The sequence below is a fragment of the Sarcophilus harrisii genome, chromosome 6, assembly GCF_902635505.1.
Source record: "Sarcophilus harrisii chromosome 6, mSarHar1.11, whole genome shotgun sequence".
In the NCBI taxonomy this organism is placed as follows: Eukaryota; Metazoa; Chordata; class Mammalia; order Dasyuromorphia; family Dasyuridae; genus Sarcophilus; species Sarcophilus harrisii.
The window spans coordinates 78,002,097-78,024,544 of record NC_045431.1 but is presented as its reverse complement, the minus strand read 5'-3'; the positions used below and the strand labels follow the sequence as shown (position 1 = coordinate 78,024,544).

General features: G+C 35.9%; 1 protein-coding gene across 5 annotated transcripts in view; it reads right to left on the bottom strand.

The window, feature by feature from the left end:
• The window catches only part of ARFIP1 (ADP ribosylation factor interacting protein 1), a 146,733-nt gene that overhangs the window by 118,858 nt on the left and 5,427 nt on the right, over window positions 1-22,448 (bottom strand). For 4 of the 5 annotated variants that reach the window (XM_031941799.1, XM_031941801.1, XM_031941803.1 and 1 more), the window contains exon 2: window positions 7,898-7,971. The exons of the other annotated variant lie outside the window; for it this stretch is intronic. In XM_031941799.1, coding sequence (XP_031797659.1) covers window positions 7,898-7,969 — 72 coding nt within the window. In that variant the 5' untranslated portion in view covers window positions 7,970-7,971. The remainder of the gene's footprint in view (window positions 1-7,897; window positions 7,972-22,448) is intronic. 5 annotated transcript variants of the gene reach the window in all.

The window sequence follows — 22,448 nt, the reverse complement described above, 5'->3', positions numbered from 1 at the left end:
ATGTATTTTGTTCTATCAACTATTTTCTTGTAAAGAATGACTAAGTACTTAACCATTTGTCATATGAGTAGAAGGCAAACATGGCAAAGAACAAAATTAATTAATGTGAAAGAAAAGAAGAGAAAAGAAGGAACTAGGAAAGGTCACCCAACTTTCCATATTAATCGTTCCAATTATGGCTTGATACAATAAATATGGCTAGTACTCAATGGATTATTGATTATGCCTGCCAAGAAAAAAGGGATTATATTTTCTTAGCTGAGTTTGAACAAACAGCTATGGTAAGTGTATAATACAAAGGATACAACAATCTCTTTCATGAAAATGAACTTCTGCTAAGGATGGAACCTATTTTTTGAACAATGTGGAAAAAATACAGAGTAACCACTTTAGTCTATTTTTCAAATAATCTACATTTAATCAGGATGGATACACAATGAAATAATATTTGGAGGAACACTTGAGAATTGAAATTTTTTTTTTTTAATTTATACTCCCTAGTGTCTAGAACAGAACCTGGTATATAACTGGCTCTTAAAAAAATACTTTAAAGAGATTAAAAAAAGTATTGTATTAACTTGTTCAAAAAGATGTAGTTACAATTTGTACAACATAACAGAGGAGTTACTCATGGCCTTTTAACGCCAGGCTAATAGGCTTTTATACACACACACACACACACACACACACACACACACAAATACGTATATATGTATATATATAAAATACATATAAAATAATATATATGTATGTATGTATGTATATATATATATATACATATATATATATAAAATTCTTAACAATGTTCACAGTTTAAGTATTATTGTTATTTCACCAATGCTAAGTTTAGCCACTAATTTTAGCAGACATTTCTATTTAATTATTCACATCATTTAATAAAGTCTGGATGAGGCCACAGTAAAGACTGTCCAGACAGAGCTACACAAAATAAACTCAACAGTGAGTGTACACGGTAGCATCAGTGGTGGCTGATCAGTCAGCTGTATATATACAGTATTTGCATGTTGGAACCTTAGGGATGTTCAGGGAAACCTAGGACCTCCGGTGGGAGGGCTTGCTAGGCCCATTTTAGAGCTGCTCATCTACCCTGGGTGTCCACTTTGACTCAATTTTCAGCCACAGCTCCAAGAAGCCATAACCTGTACCCTGGGCACACCCTGGTAAACCATCTCAGCAGGTTAAGACTAACTGATGAAGCATCAAACCTGTTGGAGTTGGAGGCTGTCCACACTAAATATGTAAAGATTTTCCCCTGTGGAGTGGGCGGATAAGAAAACTTGTCCCAAATGGCCATGAAAGTGACTGAAGCAGGCATAGTAGAGTTCAGTTGGACATCAGAGACACCAAGGTCATCCGGTGAATCTATTGCTAGTCGTCCTGATTTTGTCCTGCCAATAGACTTTAATGACTCAGGAAGAAAGAGCAAAGCTAATGATTTTGTGTAACTCTGCCTCACTTAAATATAATTCTCACACAAGTCAACACTTCAATGGACAAACAATCTACTTACATGTTACTGATTAGGGCTGGAGGGAAGTGAAGCTTGAGGACATAGAACTGACATATACTCAGAAATGCTTAATCCTAATCCTGATACAAAACCATGACATTCAAATTTCCTGTTCATTCAATTTAAATCTCCAAGTTATTTCATTTCCCATTTCTATAATATCCTCATTCAATTCCCAGTTCTGTAACTTGCTATTTATGACCCTGGGCAAACTAAAACTACTTAATCTTGAACCACAAAAATGAGAAACAGCAGAATTTTCACTTGGAGTGAGAAAGATGTGGTTTGAATAATCCAAAGCAATTCTAAAAGACCCATAATGAAAAATGCTATCCACTTTAATGAAAGAACTGATAAACTCTTAAGATTTAAGCATATTTATTAAAAATTTTATTTTTCTTGTCTTTTTTTGGCTCTGTGCTTTCTTTTGCAACATGGCTAATGTTGAAATATATTTTTCATGACTTTACATGTATAATCAACATTAAATTGCTTGCCTTCTCAAGCAGTGAGGAGAGACAGGAAGGAAAGAGAGAATTTTAAAAAAAGGTTACTAAGTTTTTTTAAATATGTAATTCATAAATATTTAATGAAATAAATTTTTAATTAAAAAAAATTAAAACTTGGTTTGCAATCCTGCCTACACTAACTGGGTGATCAAGGACAAGTCATAATCTCTCTAACCCTCTACTTCCTCATATATAAAATAAGGATAGCAGCTAAGATCTCACAGGGTAGTACTGAGATTCAAATAAGTAATAAAGGTAGAGAATTTAGTATGTTTCAAAGCACTAAATTCAAGTTAATAATAATAAAGGCAGCATTCACAATTAAAAGTAAGAGTATTTTTACTCTTGGGAGTTACTTCCCCAATGCAAAACCTACCTGAGGTTTGAAGGGAAAGACCTACTCTTTTTTTGTTTCTGCAGGGGAAGGGAACTTGACAAAGTCTTTGTGGAGATGGTTTGCCTGTTTTAGCAAATTTTAAGTGATGATTTTCATTTTTACATTATTTAAATTTCTCAGTTGGAGTTTAAAGGATGGTCAGGAATTTGGCAAGCACAAAAGGCTCAAAAATTCAAAAACCATTATGCTATATATACTAGGATAAACAGGAAACATGAAACCATTCCTATTCTTGAGGAGCTTCACTCTATTGAGAGAGACCTAAGAATATACTGAACATCTGATTATACATATAGAATAAATTCAAGGTGAGGGAGGAAACTAGCAGTTGGGAGAATCAAGAAAGAGTTCCTGAAAGAAATGCCTAAGCTCTGGCCTGCTTTGAAAAGATTCTTGAGGGAGGCAGAAGTATGGAGGAAGGGCAATCCCAGGCCTGCGGGCTGGCAGTCAGTGTAAAAACAGAGACAGGTGGCAAGTGCCATATGGAACAGGGAGAAAACCCTTTGAGCTGGCTCTTATATGTTGGAAGGAAATGTGAGGCTGGGTTGTGCAGGGTTTTAAAAACCAAAGAGGGTACATCCCCTGGACTTTATTGAGAAGGGAAGTGCCATGGTCTGTGCTTACAAAATACTGCTTTGGCCTTATAGTGAATGAACTGGAGTACTTGAGGCACCGAAATCAATTAGCCAGACCCTGTAATAGTCCAGGACAGATGATAAGGGGCTAAACTGAAGTTGTAGAGAGGGAGGAAGGCCATTTCTGGTAAGGCTGGAACACAGAGGGGCACAATACAAGATAAAAAAGGAAAATAGAACCAAGAGATCATTATATATATATCAACAACGATACTGTATGAAGATGTATTCTGATGGAAATGGATTTCTTTGACAAAGAGACCTAATTCAGTTTCAATTGATCAATGATGGACAGAAGCAGCTACACCCAAAGAAAAAACACTGGGAAATGAATGTAAACTGTTTGCATTTTTGTTTTTCTTCCTGGGTTATTTCTACCTTCTGAATCCAATTCTCCCTGTGCAACAAGAAAACTGTTTGGATCTGCACACATACATTGTATCTAGGATATACTAGGACATATTCAACATATATAGGACTGCTTGACATCTAGGGGAGGGGGTGGAGAGTGGGAGGGAAAAATCGGAACATAAGTGAGTGCAAGGGATAATGTTGTAAAAAAATTACCCTGGCATGGGTTCTGTCAATAAAAAGTTACTATAATAATTAAAAAAAAAAAAAAAAAAAGAAAAAGGAATATAGAGTTGGTCAAGATTATGGAAGGCTCCAAGCACCAAATAAAGAAATTAGAACTTTACTAGCTAGACAAGGGTTTTCAGGAGTTTCAATGAAGGAATCATATAACCTAATCTATGCATAAACACAGGTTAACAATATGAGTTTCAGTGGGGTTGTAATTTAAAGGAGAGGTCAGAGGAGGGACTGTCTGTTGAGGACTATCCCTGTAACTTCAGCTGCAGACACATGCTGAAACAAGATGATCGACTGGAGTTAATAGATGTGGCTGTACTGGGCACTCAGGGCTATACTCAAGCAAAGAGGATACCAGCAACTCCTTCACTGACTCCAACTACATAGTTTATATGTTCCCATTGGACTTCACTCATGTCAAGTTCAAAGGCAATGTTAAGCTTGCGAATGGAAAGGTGGTGATTGGTAGAAAAGCTATTACTACCTTCTAAAAGCATGACCCCAGTAATATTAAATGGGAAAATACTAGGATTGAATTTGTCGGACAGTGCACTTCTGGTGTCTTTGTTGTTTTTCAGTAGTGTCTGACCCTTCAAGATTCCTGCTGGGAGTTTTCTTTGCAAAGATACAGGAGGAATTTACCATTTCTTCCTCTAGATCATTTTACAGGTGAGGAAACTGAGGCAGACAGGGTTAAGTGACTTGCCCATAAATGTCAGAGGCTGGATATGAACACAGGAAGATCAGTCTTCCTGACTTCAGGCCTAGGGCTCTACCCACTGTACCATCTAGCTTACCCTACTGGAGTTTTTTACCACTTTGGAAAAGGGCAGGGCTCACTTAGAGGGTGGAGCTAAAAGTGTCATTTTCTCTGCCTCTTCTGCTAATGTCCCAGTATTTATAACAGGAATTAATCATAAAAAATAGAATTCTTTTAATATTTTCAATTACACCTCTATTCTATCAACTGCGTGAAGATCCTGGCTAAGCTCATCTATGACAATTTTAACACTGTGGAAGAATTCATGACTACATTCAATCTACTACAGAACAGATTCTAGATGGCCCCTATGGATCTTTGTGACTTAATGGACATAGTGCTGTCCAAAATATCAAATATATTAAAAAATATATCTTTTATGGGCTTGATCTTCTCACTAGAGATATCTGACAAACAGGAAAGATACTAAGAAAGTGAGAAGCAAGCATCAGAGGGGGCCTTGAGGGATACCACAGATTACACAAATGATCAGGCTGTATCCTGTGATTTTAATAGCAATGACCACTCTTCTATGGCTGATGGTATCCCTGGCCTTGCCCTTAATGATCATTCTGTCAAGCCTACTTTCTGCTATGATAATGAGTATGGGTTCACATACCGTTTATAATGATTATCCCCTTGCCAGTTATCCATCCAACTGTTGGTTGGTTGATAGTTGTCCTTCATTCTCAAGGAGAACCAAAATGACATTATTATGTTAGGGCTGAATTACAGTGTGTCCAACTGTAGCCAATACAAGCTTGGAACACTCTGCCACAGGTCAAACAAAAATAGTCCCTATGAACATTTGGGGGGGGGGGGGACTCTCTAATTTTGTACAACTCACATTTCTTCTGGGCTAATTTAATTCTACTTTGCTCATAAAGCCCAGCCCTTTCTCTGATGAGGACACACCATGATAGATGGTCCTATGTCAGTGTCTCTCATGACATACAATCAATCCTAAAGTTCTTGAGACCTTGAGCCTGCCCTCTGTAAGTTCTCCATAAAATAATCTTTTTGGCAAGCATGCATTTGGCATTTAAACAATGCGATCAATCCAATAGAATAGTTGTGCTCTCTGCAGTAGTTGGAATGCTTGTCAGTTTAGTTTGAGAAGGACCTCAGTGTCTGATACTTTCTCCTGTCAGGTGATCTTCAGAATCTTCCTAAGACAATTCAAGTGGATGCAATTCAGTTTCTGGCATGGTGCTGGGACACTGTCCAGGTTTCATAGGCATACAATAATGAGTCAGCACAACAATTCACCCAAATGTTAGCCATTCTAAAGTCCAGATCAAATCCCTCCACCATAGAAACCTTCTGAGTATTCCAGTCAGGAGTATTCTTCTCCCTCTGAGTATGTACCATCTGCAACATCCATTTAATACTCTCAACTTATACCATGCTGTATTCTAATTGCCATTTCTTATCTCAACTGAAAGTTCTTATAATTTACACATGCTTCATGCATGATGTCTTGTAAGTAGTACCCACTTAATTATTTAGAAGTTGACTGCTTGAAAGAGTATTTTATGTACACACAATGATTATTCTTTGTAAAAAGAATAACTCAAATTTATCCAGAACTTTATCACTTTTAAGTATTAGAACCTTGAAGGTTAGAAAGCTTTCCTTATCATCACCATGATGGGAAGTCATTGCTGCAAGTAGGATTATCCATCTCAGAGAGAGCTTTGGGAGATAAGAGGGGAAGAGAATTGCATGGGATGACCAAGCTCCAAGGGGTAAGCTACAGTTTTCATCTAAGTCTATGTTCTTTGATGGCCCCAGTGACCCATGTCTGGTAATATGACTAAAAACAATACAGGCCAATCTTCTATGATCATGCTACAAGACAAGATATGTAAAAAAGAAAGATGACTCCTCTGGATTCCACTGCTTCATCTTCTAATATATAGCATTTAGTTGGCATAATTCACCATGGCTAGGCTTTACTATTTATAGAATACCAGAAAATCCTCTGCTTTAACTTAGCATGGTTCTTCACACACAATACAGATTCATTTGCTGAATGAAAGAAACAGCTTCATGTTGCCTTTATAGTTTATAAGTGAATCTGCTTCTTCCCTCCCACAACTGCTTGGACCACCTCTGTCATGTTTTGAACACTTTTCTGTATTTTTATCAAGCAGCCTACTCTGGTCACTTCTTGAAACTGCATGTTGAAAAGCCTACAGAAAATAAATAAAAATCACTTATTAAGTTTTTACCACATGCCAAATATTATGCTAACTTAGAATTAGATCTAGATTTCACTGCTAGAAGGAGTTCCTTGACAAGAAAACTTCCTCTATCTATCACCACCTTCCTCTGCAATTTAATAAGTCTTGGAGAATTTAGCAGTACACTGAGGGATTAAATGACATGCCTCTGATCCCACTGACAGTATGTCAGAGAAAGGACTTTAACCAAAGCCTTCCTGGCTCCAAGGTCAGTTCTGTATACACTACCTTCAAGAAATTAAAAAAAAACAAAAGTGAGAGACTGTCTTTATTCTTGAGTTTACATTTTTTTTCCTCATTAAAAAAAATCCTCAACTTAAAAAACCAAATAAAATGAGTACATACATACATACACAATCGAACAGAAAAAGAGTATTATACACAAAACCGAGTCTATAATGGCACACATAGAGTTTATAATCTAAGTAAAGAGACAAATCCAGGCCTGCTGCCAGCATTGACTCTCTCACTAGACTAATCTTATGTAAGAGGTGCGACTCAGGGAGCATTTGATAATTTGATTTTGATTGAAATACATTTTCCTTTTTTTCTGTTTTGATGAAACAAACCTTTTTCTAGAAAGGTTACATATAGAATATGAATTTTACATATACCACAACCTTAACAGTTACCCGCAACAGCTGACCTCAGAATCAAGTATTTCTCTAAAAGAGTCACGTTGGTATCACAGTCACTCCACCTGTGACAATGAGACCCTCAAGTCAGAGAGACAACATGGTGAAGTGGTTAGAGGTCTGGTCTCAGAATCAGTGAGCTGAGTTTAGGTCTGCTTCTGGCATGTACCAGTGACTAGATAACCCCTAAGCTCCTATTACCCACAGGCAAATTCTAAAACCACCCCAGGAGCAGGTTCTTGATCTGCCTCCGGGCAGACAATTTATATGCATGCCAGGAGCTCACACCATACTAATGAAATCGGATTTGAACAACAGCAAAAAATAAAGCTGGGGAAGGGTTGGGCAGGCAGCTGGACAATTAGATAAGATGGTCCCTGAGGTCCTTTTCTAGATCTATGATCTGAAAAATAATCATTAAGTACTACTGTACATAGTGATGTTCAATTTATAGAAGGGAGAAAACTATGGCCAAAGTACTGTAATTTTTACACAAGAAATTAATGTTTACAGAGTGCAGTATTAATTTGAACAGCCTGAAGATGTCACTAAGATTGAATTTTCAAAGTAATGCAAAACAATCATCCAATCACCTCAGCATGCTGTTCTTCTGTAGCTGGATTAGAAGCATCAAGAGTTGTGGAATCATTGCTGGGGTCAGACATACCTAAAAGTGAAATGTTTTGAGTATTCATTAATTATTTAGGGCCCAGAAGAATTGTGTTAGTTCACTAAGATTATGTGCAAACTTACTTTCCCCAAAACTAATCATTCTTCATATATGAGAATTTGTCACTTATTTTATTAATTTTAATTAACTACTCTTTTGAATACTATCTTTTGATATAGAGCTGTGAAATAGCAAAATTTGTGCTTATCATGATACATTTGAATACTATAAAATATAATTATTTTCTATGTCATTACTGAATATTTTTTCCTTACATACAAGGATTAAAACAATTATTATTATTATTATTTTGACCAACTTCAGCATTTTGAAGTATAGAAATTGGTAAAAATTTCTATATATTCCAATAGACTTGATAAAACTGAACAATGAAAACTTTACTGTAATATTATACAATTTTAAATCTTTAAGTCTGTCTCTTACTAAAATTCCAATTTGAGCTATCAAAGTTTATTATTAATCCAGTCTTAGGAATGGGGACTCCATCTTCAAGCCACCAGGAGTAGCTACCACAGCCTAAATTTAAAAAGAGATTTTGGGATTAGGTCTCGGAAGGAAGTGAAATGTCCAGACACAGATAAGGGGGCAGGAAAATAGGGTTGAAATTGGGGTTAATAAGGTTGATAAGGATAGAACGGCATTGGGGAAAAGATATTAAGCTGGGGTGAGGAGCATGTAAGAGAGGATCCAAGTAACAGAAGTAGGATTCTTCCATCCCTCTCTCTTCACCCTCCCATGAAGGGACCCAGGTTCCAGTTTCTTTTCACTTCTTTCTCCTTTTAACCAACCCCAGTTGGAACCAAACTTAGAGTACAGGGAGAAGAGCAGCAGCAGTAAGGGTTATGGGTATTTACATAGTGCTAGCTATACATCTTTCAGCAACTCTGACAGAGTAAAGGGAGGAACCTGCTATGGTAGCAAAGAGGAGAACCTTCCAAAGAGACATTTTAAAGTTGTGTTTAATATATTAGAAAACATCTATATCTAGTTTATTAAATTCTACCTTCCATAATTATCAGAAATGACTTGTAATTAATTTACTGCTGTCCAAAGAAAGACTGAAGGCCCACAGGCCCCAGCTCTTCATTCAGCATATCCAAAGAACCTATTTTCTTCCCCTAAAACCTATTGCCATCTAGAGTGGCCACCATTCTTTTAGTCATCCTGGTCTACAAGTTCAGAGTCATCCTTGGCTCCTCAGCCATGTCCAATCAGTTGCCAAAGCTGGTTCTCACCCCTGAGACATCTTTCTCACACCATTATTCTTCCACATAACTTCCAAAATAATTTTTCCTAAAGCACATATTTGACATAGTGATTTCCCCTGCTTCCCATGGCTTCTAGAAACAAATGTAGATTCCGTTCAGCATTTAAAGCCCTTCACAATCTGACCTCAATCTACATTTCAGGATTTATTACATATCATTACCCTTCACATATTCCATAATTATTTTGAACTTCTAGTTTCCAAAGAATTTCCTATTTTCAATATTTATATTAACTTTAATACAAGTTATCTTCTTTTCCATATTGTTATTCCACAATATTAAAAGAACCAGAAGACAGCCTCTAATGTATTAAATGGATCTTCTGTGAAAGGTTTGTACAGGAGCAGTGATAAATATCAGAGCCTTCCGTTGGGTATGTCAAGCCTTCCCCAATCTGGTTTTTCTGTCTTTCCAAAAGGATTTCACATTCTTCTCATACCCCTGAGCATTTACAACACTCCAAATGGCCTCTCCCTGTTCAGTGTCCCAGATATTAATGCACATTCAAGCCTCTGTACCAGCTGTTCCCTCACTCCTCCAGCACTACGTTTTCTAGAGTTGGCTCAAATGTTGTCTCCTACAAGAAGTCCAGGGTGAATCCTCCTCACTAAAAATTATTTTGCATATAGTTTTTTGTTTTCCCCAGTAAAATGCAAATGCTTGGGGACAAGGATTGTTTAGTTTTGTCTTTAACTAGCAGTGTCTCTGGCCCATAAAAAGATGTTTAATAAAGGTTTGAATGTAACTGGATCAGTAAAGAGCATACCCACTATTAAACTCATGGGTTCCTGGTAGTTGAAGTTCAAAGTGAAAATAAACACAAAACACCAGAGTTAGGATCTAAGAATTTTTAAATCTGACAACAGAGTGGAATATAAGAAATTCTGTCATTCTCTAGAAGAAAAACCAGTAAAGATGGATAACATGAAATTGACAACCAGGCAGTTTTTAGTCATTTCTTTCCACAACTGTAGGTGTTGAATAACAGGACCAATAACCACCCCCACTGAAGTGGGGAGATCCTCAGCAAGGTCCGTGCTTTCCCTGGTGGGAATTCTCTTTCCATTAACCCAATCCCTCAATACCTCTAAATCTTTTCTGATTTATCAAGATAATGCTTGCCTACATATTTCCATAAATCCTCAATAGAAGAGCTACACTGCCTTGGGCAAACCAACACAACTAGGGCTGGGGCTGTCCAGCTGCCCCTCATCTCTGGCTCACCATGTGACCAACTCAGCCTTTTCTGATCATATATATCTTTAGCAAGGTCTGTTACTCTACTCCTTACACGCCAATATCATGCATCAGGTAGGAGAGCCCGTAACTACCCTTGTCTCTTGTTCTATAAGGTCATAACTCTGTCTTGTACTGCTCCCTCAGTGTATCTGCAGCCAAAAAATCTGGTATCATTAAGAGAAATAGCTTTCTATTGCAGAAGCTATCCCCTCTCCTTTTAAGTCATATTACATTATATACATGGATTCTCAAAACTGATGATATAGAAATGTGTAACTTTTTATTTTTATTTTTTTGCAAAGTTGATGGATGGGTGCCCTTCTCACCTATTCTTTTTGCAACCCAATATACATTCCATACAAATTATATTAGAACTAAAGAGGCCCTTAGAGATTTTTTAATCATTCTCAGCCTGGAGCCTGCATTGAGAAATGCAGGATGGCTAGTCATATTAAGTGTTAGAATCTGTATTCTAGATATCAGGAAAAACTTGTGAAAATACATAAACACAGAAGAATATATGAAGGAAAGAGTGAAAGTTTATAAAAGGCAAATAGGAGCTGGATTTTGGAAGACCTTACACGATAGGATGAGGAGTCTACATTTTATTCTATTGGAAACAGGGAGCTACTCAAAGTTGTGGGTTTTTTTTTTAAATCAGGGGAATGACATGATCAGACTTAGCTTAGAGAGTGGATGCCCATCAGTTGAGGAATGGCTGAGTAAGTTATGGTATAGGAATGTAATGGGATATTATTGCTCTGTAAGAAATGATCAGCAGAATGAACTCAGAGAGGGCTGGAGAGACTTACATGAACTGATGCTGAGTGAAGTGAGTAGAACCAAGAGAACATCATACACAGTGACAGCAAGATTATGGGATGATCAACTGTGATGGACGTGGCTCTTTTCAACAATGAGGTGATTCAGGTCAATTCCAAAAGATTTGTGATAGAGAGAGCCATCTGTACCCAGAAAGAGAACTGTAGGGATTGTGGATCACAACATAATATTTTCATCGTTTTTGTTTTTGTTTTTTTTAATTTTTTGATGATTTTTTTTATGTGCACATGATAAATGTGGAAATATGCTAATAAAAATTACACATGTTTAACCTGTATTGGATTATTTGCTGTCTAGGGGAGGAGATGAGAAATAGAGAAAAATCTGGAACACAAGGATGAATGCTGAAATCTATCTTTGCATATATTTTGAAAATTAAAAAAATTCTTAAAAACTTTAAAAAAAAAAAAAACTTGGCTTAGAAAGATTACTTTGGCAGATTAAGTGGCTAGGAAGGGTAAGGCTGGAAACTATCGCAATAGATGCCACAAAAAGTGACAAAAGGATTGGATTGAGGTCTAGAACTCTAGGGTTCCAATACCACCTAAATAGACTCAAAACTGTTTTAAAGAAAAAGACTGATCCCACAGGAAGCCTTACCCTTTTGGAGAAAAGTATGGCAGGGCACAAAGTTATAACTGGAGTCACTGGGCTTCAACTTAAGATTACTTCTACTCTTACTTAACTTGTGATCTTAGGTGGGTCATTTAAGTTTGTGGAGCTTCAGTTTCTTCATCTGTAAAACGAGGGGGATCAATTAGGCAACCTCTTGCAACCCTAAATCTACATTCCAGAGAATGAAAATATAACTAAGTCTCTTATATTTTTATTACAGAATGACAAGTCTTCCTTCTCCTTTACCTAATGCATAGAGTCTCCAATCATCACAAAGAATACCAATACTTCAGGTATTTTATCAGAGAACTAAGTCTAATCTGGCATTGCCAAAGGCTCCTATGAAGGATCTAATATTTCAGAGACAGATGAATAAATAGAAATTGACTGCTCCTCTCAATTGTCTCTTTAACAGTTGTTAAATTATCAGAAAGCAATGCATTTGGACCAAGTAGTTTTTCTTACCAAAGAAATGACTTCACCAAGATTTAATGATACCTCTTTAGTCTTCATAAATGATCAATACAAGAAACTTCCTTTCAACATTCTGTTTCTTTTGCAAACTATTCTTAAAGACATCATGCACAGGTTACTCAATGTCCCTAAATAAAGGCTCAGGATTAAACTCCTCCTTGAGATTCAGTGTGCATTAAGTTCTTCCCTAGTGTGCTATGCATCTCTAAAGAAAGATCTGATGTCTGATTACAGATAGAAGCCTACTATTTTTCACTTTCTTTTTCTTTTCTTGCAAACTTTCTTGCACAAAATGACTAATATGGAAATGTTTTACAAAACTGGCATATGTATAACCTATATTATATTACTCACTGTCTCAGGGAGGGGAGGAAGAAAAGAAGGAACTCAAAACTTAAAAAAAAATGAATGCTAAAAATTGTTTTTACCTATAATTGGGGGAAAATAAAATATTATTTTAAAATTTTTTCACAAGAGAAAAAATACTTTTTAAAAATCATGAGTATGTTGTTCTTTTTTGCTCTAGTTAACTGTAATATTTATTAACTATTATGAAATTTTTAACATATGTAGCAATTTGTTTTGTTGCTATATTTTTCTCAAATTACTTTTCCCTCTCCAGTGAATTATTTATCCCAGTATCTCATATGTTGCTGATATTTATTACTATCCTCAATTTATATAGTTTTATTCTATGTTCATTTGTGCTGATTTTATTTCTTTTTCCTTTATGGGAGGAGAGCTGTTGAAGAGTATGGTCATTGTCAAATGTGTCAGAAGTGTCAAATAGAAAAAAGACTAAGAAGAAGCTCCTAGATAAAACCATAACAACATCTTTAGAGATATTTGCAGAGAGGACCAAAGCTGAAATAGAATGTAAGTAGGTGATGAAGGACTGAAAGCAGAAAACTTAGTTTAGTCTTCAAAGAAGTACTTGATGATGAACAGAAAATAAAATAGTACAAGAGCTCAAAGCATTGGCCATGGGGAATGTTCTTTTAAGAAAGAGTGTTGATTTCTAGTCAACACTGTTGACAGACCTCTCATATCTCACATAACTTTACATTTACTGTAAAGGGCTGAAACTCTGAGTAGATGCACTGGCTCCAGCAGACAGGTTATATATAACCCACCGGAAGGGCAGTGTCCAGTGCGAGCAACTTTACTATCTTTAGATAATCTCCAGGTGATGTGGAGAGACTCAGAAAGTGGTGAATGGAAGGGACCGAATAGGTTAACTGCTTGGAGAGGGTTTGATTGTACCTCTACAGGTGGAAAAGGAATCAGATGGGTGTCAACAAGCCGTATTCGCCTTGTCCGTTGGAGAAATCCAGAGCAGACCCTTGAAACAAAGGAGAAGACCCAAGAAACATCGGGTGATTCTGTCTCTGATTGTTTCCACCACTGAAAGAGCCTGGTAGTTATGATATTTGACTCATCGATATCAAAAATTGTTGGACTTCAAAACCCTCAGTAATCATTGGAATCCCTGAGAAATGAAAAGACTGTTGTAGGACTTGAAAACCCTCAGGAATCATTAGATTTTCTGAGAAATGATAAGACTGTTGCAGGACTTAAAAATCTGCAGGAATCATTGGATTCTCTAACACATAAAAAGACTGTTGCAGGCCTTCAGAAACTTCCAGGGATCATTGGATTTCCTGACATGTGAAGCAATGAACAATAGATTGGTTTTGGACTATCTCTTGGCTGCTGAAGAAGGCTTATGTGTGACTGTTGTTTACATACCCTCTGGAGATTACAACACCATGTTGATTTATATTTTTTGTTATATCACTACTTGCATGTACAATTCACGTTTGTTACACCACATGGAGCCTGTATTGGCTGTGGGGAGATTCATTACTAATAGCCTGTGCTTTATTGCTATGTGCTTGTGTAATATCTCCCATGCTGATGGGTTTGTGCATACCTGTTTCTAATAAGACCCTTCATCCCAGAAACCTGCTAGCAATATCTGGCTTAACCCCCTGCTTCCCTTTGGTGTTTTTCATCTCAAGTCAGGGAGGGCATGATCATCTCCTATTTAGTGCTTTCACCTCCATTCCTGAGAAGTCAGGGATGGAGTGACCACCTGTGTTCTAAAACAAAAGGAAGTGGGAGATGTAAAGGGCTGAAACTCTGAGCAGGTGCATTGGGGTTGGACAAGCCAGCACTTAAGGCTAATTACTGATTGGACAATACTCTTATTAGCATATGCTTGGAAAATGGCCCTTCCTACTATTCTGTGCTGGCTTGATCTTTTGGTGTATACAGAGAATTGTAGGAGGGATTAAGGGGTGGAGTAAAATAAGCCAGAGTAACTTTTGCAGGGATAAGGAGAAGGGAGGTTGTGGAGAGCTTGTGTCCACTTCCCTTTAATTGTACCCCTAAAGACCAAGAATAAAGACCAAGGACTTTTGCTTATCCTGATTCCAGCTGATTTTAAGGCATCCAAGGTGTTAACTCGGTCTTCATACATAACTATTATACTAAGACCCTAAAGTTTACAGCAGATCAAATACTAATTATGAAACTCAATGCAAAACAACAGTAAACGATTTCTACCAAACTAGAACTGCAATAAGAAGTCACTTAAGAAATCCATGGGCAATAAGAAAGGGGGATCCTCCAGCAAAGGAAGTGTTAGGCAGAACAGAGAGGGAATCTGAGGCTTGCAAAGCTCTCTGTCTGAAGCAGCAAGAGCAAAAGTAGTACTCCTCGGGAAAGGCTACCCCACCCTTAATCTTTTTCCCTTCCCCCTCCCAGCTACAGACTTAGGAGGTTCTAGGGAAGCAGTCACAGGACATTAGCAACCTGAGCCCAGTATTACAGCAGTCAGACCAGGCCAGGGGCTGTGAGGTCACTAAGTCCTAGAGATAGCTAGGGGATCAGGCACTCTAAACCTCAGAGATGAGGGAGGGGATTTATGCCCTAGAGCTAATTCTAGATAATAAAGGTCAGCCCAAGAACTGAGGGTATGACCAACTTGAAAGTGAAGGGGGGGGGGGGGGGGCGCAAAACCTGGCCAGGACTCAAAGCCCAAATTCATGAATTAAAGCTAGATTGAAAATAAAAAATTAGACTTATGATGAGCATCAAAAATGACTGCAAACCTACAGGTAATATTCAAAATGAAGAAAGGTAATATTTGACAGATAATGCTATTTGCTGTTTTTTGTTTTTTTTTCCCCCTGGGAATTTATACACAAGGGCTATATAGTACACATACACAAACACACAGAGTAGCATATTCCACATAATACCTCAACTAACAATTTGCTGTCCCTTTTTTCTTCCCACCCCCTGAGTTTTCTAAGTTCCTTAACAGAAGGAATGATGTGGCTTTTATCTTTGGGCCTCCAGCACCTGGCAGTTAGTCAATAAGTATTTATTAAGCAGCTGCTACTGTCAGGCACTGTGCTAGGCAGTGAGGATCCAAAGAAAGACAAAAACTGTCCAGGAGCTCCTAATCTAATGGGGAGACCACATCCACACAGTCACACACAGGATAAATTGAAAGGCCCTAGTGTTAAAATGGAATGACAGCACTTTTTTTTCCCCCCCGGGAAAGATTTTCAACTGAGATTTGAAGCCAAGAGGCAGAGAAGAGGAGACGGAATTCCAGGGATAGAAAGAGCTGGTGAAAATGAAGATGTGGAATGTCTTGTGCAAGAAGCAGCAAAACAGAGCAGGTCAGTAGCTTAGGAGAGTGAGGAGTAAGAAGACAGGAAAGGTAGGAAAGAGCAAAGTCCCAAGGGCTTTCACAGTCAAACCAACCATTTTCAATTTGACCCAAGAAGTACAAAGGAAGCGGTGATGTGAATTCTAATGTGGAAGGGTGGGAATAGGAGACTTTAGGAAGGCCAGGTTACCCAGGCAAGGGGAGGACAGACTGCCCACCAGCCGGCTACTTAAAGAGTGAGGAGATGGGGTCCTGAATGTCGAAGGAGAGACATCAGGAAAACAGAACAGAGAGAGCCCTTGGCAGCTGCCCAGATATGTGGAATGAGAGGGAATCGGGAGTCAAGGCTGCCATCTTTGTTGAAGGCTTGGGAGATTGTAATCTTGGTAGTGTCCTGGATGGTTATTAGAAAAGTTAGGAAGAAGGGTTAGAGTAGGTGCTTAATTAATCAAACTAAATGACAAGATCCAAAATACATCATTATTTATAAGGTTACGAAATTCTACCAAAATGTTATGAAACTCGACTTATATCATTAGACCATGCATTATAACACCTCTGAATTTAAATGATGTTATATCTAACATTACATTTCACGAGTCTAATCAGGATGTTTGGAACAATATGTTATTTAATATAAATAGACAAATGCTTAAGCTCAATATTTATTACTTGGTCTATTTCTAGTTTAAGGAAATCAGTTCATATGTGGGAAAAATTGCTGTATCAACTATCTACTCTTTGACCCAGAGTTCTTTGTAAAATTGCCTTTAATAGCTGTTATAAACTATTCGTTGTTATCAACTTTGCTGCAAGATTAAGTCAGAAGACTAAAACAGGAAACACTGGCTATTCTGGTTGGGGTAGACTAACCCTTCATTCTGATAAAACCACTGCTCTGCAATACTTTTAAAGGCACATTAACAATGATCATGGATTTGAGAAACCATAGAATTAGCTGAAAAGTAAAACAAGTTCTTCATTCAGGTGATTAAACTGGGTAATAATCTGAAGCAGATTAATGAGATGTATTCATAAAATAAAAACAAAACAAGAAAACATGAACAAATTTTTCTTGGTTATGATTAAGAACAGGAAAATTCATGTTTAAATTTTAAGAATTATAATGTAACAATAAAAAATTAAAATCTTCCAAAGAAAATAATAGAAAGATAATAGATTTCTCTCCTTCCATTAACTTATAGTTATGCTCATGTACCATGTTATAATTATTCAGTAATTACCTATCCTACACAATTAAGCAATTTACAACAAAGTCTTCTATTGTTGCTTATGATTTCATGAGTTCTTCTTTTCAAATTATTTATAGACAAAGATTAAGTCTTCTTTTCTATTTTATTACAGCACCAAGCATAATGTAAGCACTCAACAACTGATTTTTCAAATAACTTAAAGAAAAATTACATGTCTCCTTTCCCCAAGGAATAATAATGATTTTTACAACTATCCAGAGGCAGTATATTGTAGTGGAAAGAGCCCTGGCCTTGGAATTAGGAGATCCAAATTTATTTGCCAAGCTCTGACATTTAGTACTTGGTTGACAATAGGCAACTCATGTAATCACTGAACCAGTTTCCTCTTGAGATGGAGATGATAATGCTAAATATTACTTATCCCACAGTATTGTGTGAAGAAAATACTTGCTAAATTGACAGACACTAAACCAAATTATCATTCTGATGGAAACCAGAACAGAATCTTGTTCTCCATAGGTACCTGATAATTTGTTGAATTCAAGTCAGCAAAATAAACATTAAATATTTAATTCAGAAACAAAAGGAATGCTACCTAACAGGTATAAACAGGTTAAAGATCAAGTTAATAATTCCTCTTTTTATTCACAAGGAAATATCATTTCTACCTTTATTTCAACTGGCTGTTTTTCCCCCAATTTTTTTTTTTCAGTATTAAAAATATAGCATTAAAGAACTAAACTCATCCATAGAATGGAAAGGAAGAGGAGTGGATCACAAAACAGAATCCAGCAATTTGTTGCATACAACGCATACTCACACATATATACACCCCACACCATTAGACTCAGAGTTAAAACAGACCATCAAATAAAATGTATTTACGCTTCACATAAATAAAAAAAAAATGCAGCAGTTGCAATCATGATTTCACAATTTCATATCAAAAAGAGATAATTGTTAAGAAGGCAAAGAAAAAAATTCCACCATATTTAAAGGCACCACAGATAAGGAAATGACAACATAAAATGGATAGGGCAGTAAGACAAGAATTATAGATAACTTTAGTAAATTCTTTTTTCAGACCTAGATAAATCTAACAAGAAAGATGAATATAATAAACACTGAAAAGTACCTAAAGACTTGTATGGACAAATGCAGAGTGAACTAAGTAGAGGTAAGAAAACAGTGTATTGTCATTAATACAATTGAAAGGAATATTTTGAAATCATAATGACCATGCTGGGTCTCAAAGAGAGATAACCCACTCCCTACTTCTTAGCAGAGGTATGGAATACACTTTAGTTTTGCTGAGTTTTTTCCATTTGTAATAAGCAAGGGTTCTCAAAGTATGGTCTATGAACCTAGGGAGTTCCTAGCACTCTTTCAGGGACTCTGCAAGATCAAATTATTTTCATATAAATGCTAATACATTATTTGCCTTTCTCACTGTCACATGAGCATAAGAAGTTTTGTAGAGGCTAACATAACCTATGAATCAAATATATCACTGCAAACATAAAGACTGAATATCTCATCTTTAGAATTGTAGTTTTGCCTTGCAAATGTGTGCATCTTCAGATTTGGGTGGATTTGCTGTTTTGTTTTGATTTATCAGGTATCAAACCATCTAGCTGTTAAAGAAGATCTCCTTTTATGTGAATACTAGGCAAAAAAACCCAAGTGGTACTGAAATATTTAATATGGAATAATTTTTGAATCTCATGGTTTATTTTGAAATAACTGTGTTGACATTTGCACTGATGGTATATAACTAATAGTAGATAAGCCTCCTGATGCCTTAGTATAAATCAAGACAGTGGCATCCAAAGTAGTAACTATATTTTTTTGTCATGCACTAGAAATAAACAAGTAAATGCCAGTTTTCCTTAAGAATGTCTGATAAAGTACAGTCAAAATGATCAACTTTATGAAACTCTGCACCCTGAATTCACATCTTTTTAGTATTCTGGTTAATATAAATGGGAAGTACATATAAGGCACTTATCTCACATAACAAAGCATGATGACTCTCTGGAGCAAAAGCACCTGTGTAACTTTGAGCTGTAATTGAACTACTTTGTTCTCAAAACATCATTTTGACTTGAAACTCAAGTTAGGTATTTATATTTGCAAATACTTTCTCAAAAATAAAGTGAATCTGTCTCCTCAAGGAAAATAATTAATAGTATCCTTTTTTGGAGGGGAAGGAGGCCAATGATAAACTTCAAGCTTTTAAGGAAAAAATTTCAATTTTGGAAAACATATCCATTCCTCTGAGCTTGACAGCTTTCTAACATTTTATAAGACTTTTCTAATGAGATTAGTAGTGATACTGGATAATGAAATGTATCAATATTTGAAATATCTGCATAACTGGGTGAACAAATGGACAATACATGATGTTACAAAATCATGCAGGGTTTTTAAAAGATCCATCACAGGCAAGATAGGACCAATGAATTTTTAATGTAATAGCTGAGTATGAGAAGTTCATTGATAAGGTTTCTGATTTCATATTGCAACTAACTTTTAAGAAACTTCCATTTATTGAGTTTTGGTATAGTATCAAAGAAGAATTCTACAATTATCTGAAAAAGTTATTAAAACACTACTTCCTTTTCCAACTAAATATCTATGTGAGAATGGATTTTCTTTATATATTTCAACCAAAACAACAAAATGCGACAGAATTTTAAAAAACAAAACAAAACAAAACAAAACAAACAAACAAACAAAAAAAACGAGAGAATCCAGCTGTCTTCTCTCAAGCCAGACCTTAAGAAGATTTGCTAAGATGTAAAACAATGACACTTCTCACTAAATTTTGTTTTGAAAAAAACTGCTATTTTTCATTAAAATGTTGCTTACACTAACTTGAAATTAATTTGTTTTTAAATGGATTACATATTTTAAAGATTTATCCATTTTAATTTCTAATGTGGTGAATACTAGCAGTTAAAACCTACATAAAAAGCCCTTAGAAGGTCTTCAATAATTTTTAAGAGAATCAAGAATTCCTGAGAAGGAAATATGGAAAAAACAAATGAACTTTTTCTGTTTGGCCACAGAGGAGAGAAGTAGGAATAATGGGTAGAAATTGTATAAAGAGATTGATACAAGAAAATGACATATTCAAGATTCAAGTTACCAAAAATGAAATGGGTAGCTTCCTAAAGGTCCTCCAAGAAAGAATACATGCCCACTTATCAGCAATACTAAAGAAGCAATTCGTATTCTAGATTGCTTAGCCTCTGAAGCCCCCTCTAATTATGGGGGGAGGGGGATCCTCTCTCCATAGTTAACAAAAGCCAAGAAGTAAAATTCATCTTTTACAGGAAGGAGAAAAGCTACAGAAAAAGCAAGGGTCATATAAAAAGTGACTAACTGGTCTCTATGTAGTGCTCAGAAAAATCGATGTTGAATTCAAGTATCATCTCCATGCCGATGATTCTCAGACTTACTTTCCAGCCCTAAATTCCTCCCAATCTCTAATCTCCACTTACTCTACTGAACACCTCAAAATGAATATCTCATACATTTCAAACTCAAATGTCAAAAACTGAATTTATTCTCGTTCCCCTCAAATGTTCCTTTGGTATTAATTTCCTTATTACTGCTGAGAGTTCTCCCAACTAGACATCATCTCCAATCCCTCACAAGTCTTCAAAACCTCTCTCAAATATACTCCTTCTTTTCTTTGACAATGGTGCAGACTCTCTCCTCCAGTCCTGACTCCAGTCTCCAGCCCTGGCGCCCTCCTCCTCCTGACTCCAGTCCATTCACCACTAGGCTAGAAAGAGTCTTCCTTAAAGCACAGTTCTGGCCCCCCTTACATTCCTCTCCCATCCAAAGTCCTACTGTCATTCAACTCCACTAGTTTTTTGTTACCTACAAGACCAAAGACCAAATCCTCTGTTTGGTTTTTGCAGTGCTTCATTACCTGACTTCTATCTTTTCAGTCTTCTTCCTTATCTTTAAAGGGAGGGACTGTACTAGAAGGCTTCTAAGGTTTTTTCTCGCTTTAAATCTATAATCTTATAATATAATTCTATTGATAAACTATCATTTCTAAATACAGATGTATATAGCAAATTTAAAATTTTTATACATGTACTATGTATAGTACATTATACTACATATAGTACAATAGGAAATATTACAATAGTACTATAGTACAAATAGTATAGTACAGTACAGTATAGTACATATAGTACAATAGGAAAAAAATCATTAAACATGCTACTAACATTTAACATTATTTATGCTATTGCCAGTGTTATTTTCATTCATTTGAAAGTTACTCATATAATTAGGCATTCTCCACAATAATTACATTTTTACAGACTTTCCAGCAACAATTCCTATAGCAAATGTGGGAAAAACTCCAATACTATGTCACCAGAATCAAAGGAAATCTATAATTAACAACAAATTTCAAAATATCACTTTGGATACTTAAACCTCTAATCTGATATAAAACAAAAGAAAAATTAACAATGAAACAAAAACTGGCTACCAAATAACGAGTAACTATTATTAACATAATTTTACTAATCATAAATTGTAAAAGGAAGACTATAATCACTTAGTAATTTAGCAATGAAAAGTATCTATCATTTAGATTAATAATTTCCAACTATGTTTTTCCAGTAGTTGGTTATTGGTTGTCACTTATGAGCTCTATGCTCCAAATTTAAAACATTTCATTTTAAAATAAATATAGGGTGAGAAAGAAAACTAAAGCAAAAAAGTATAATTTTTTTTTTCAAAAATTAAGAATTCTCAATACAGATTTACTTCTTAAAACAAAAATAATATGTGACAATATTTAAGTAAACAAAACATGAATCAAAAGGGGCAAATGACCATGACATAAACTCAATTAACTAAAAATGTTTAACAATATTTAAAATTACAGTAACTAAAACAAAAACAGACTCAGACTTAAATTTTTTCATCTCACTAGTGTATTAGAAACCCAAGCTGGAGAAAGATCACATTAAATTTCAATTGAATATTTAATTTACTAATTCAACAATCAGTCATTGAATTCTAATTATAAGCAAGGCAGAGTGGGAAATACAATAATGCAGGATTTAGTCCTGGTTCATT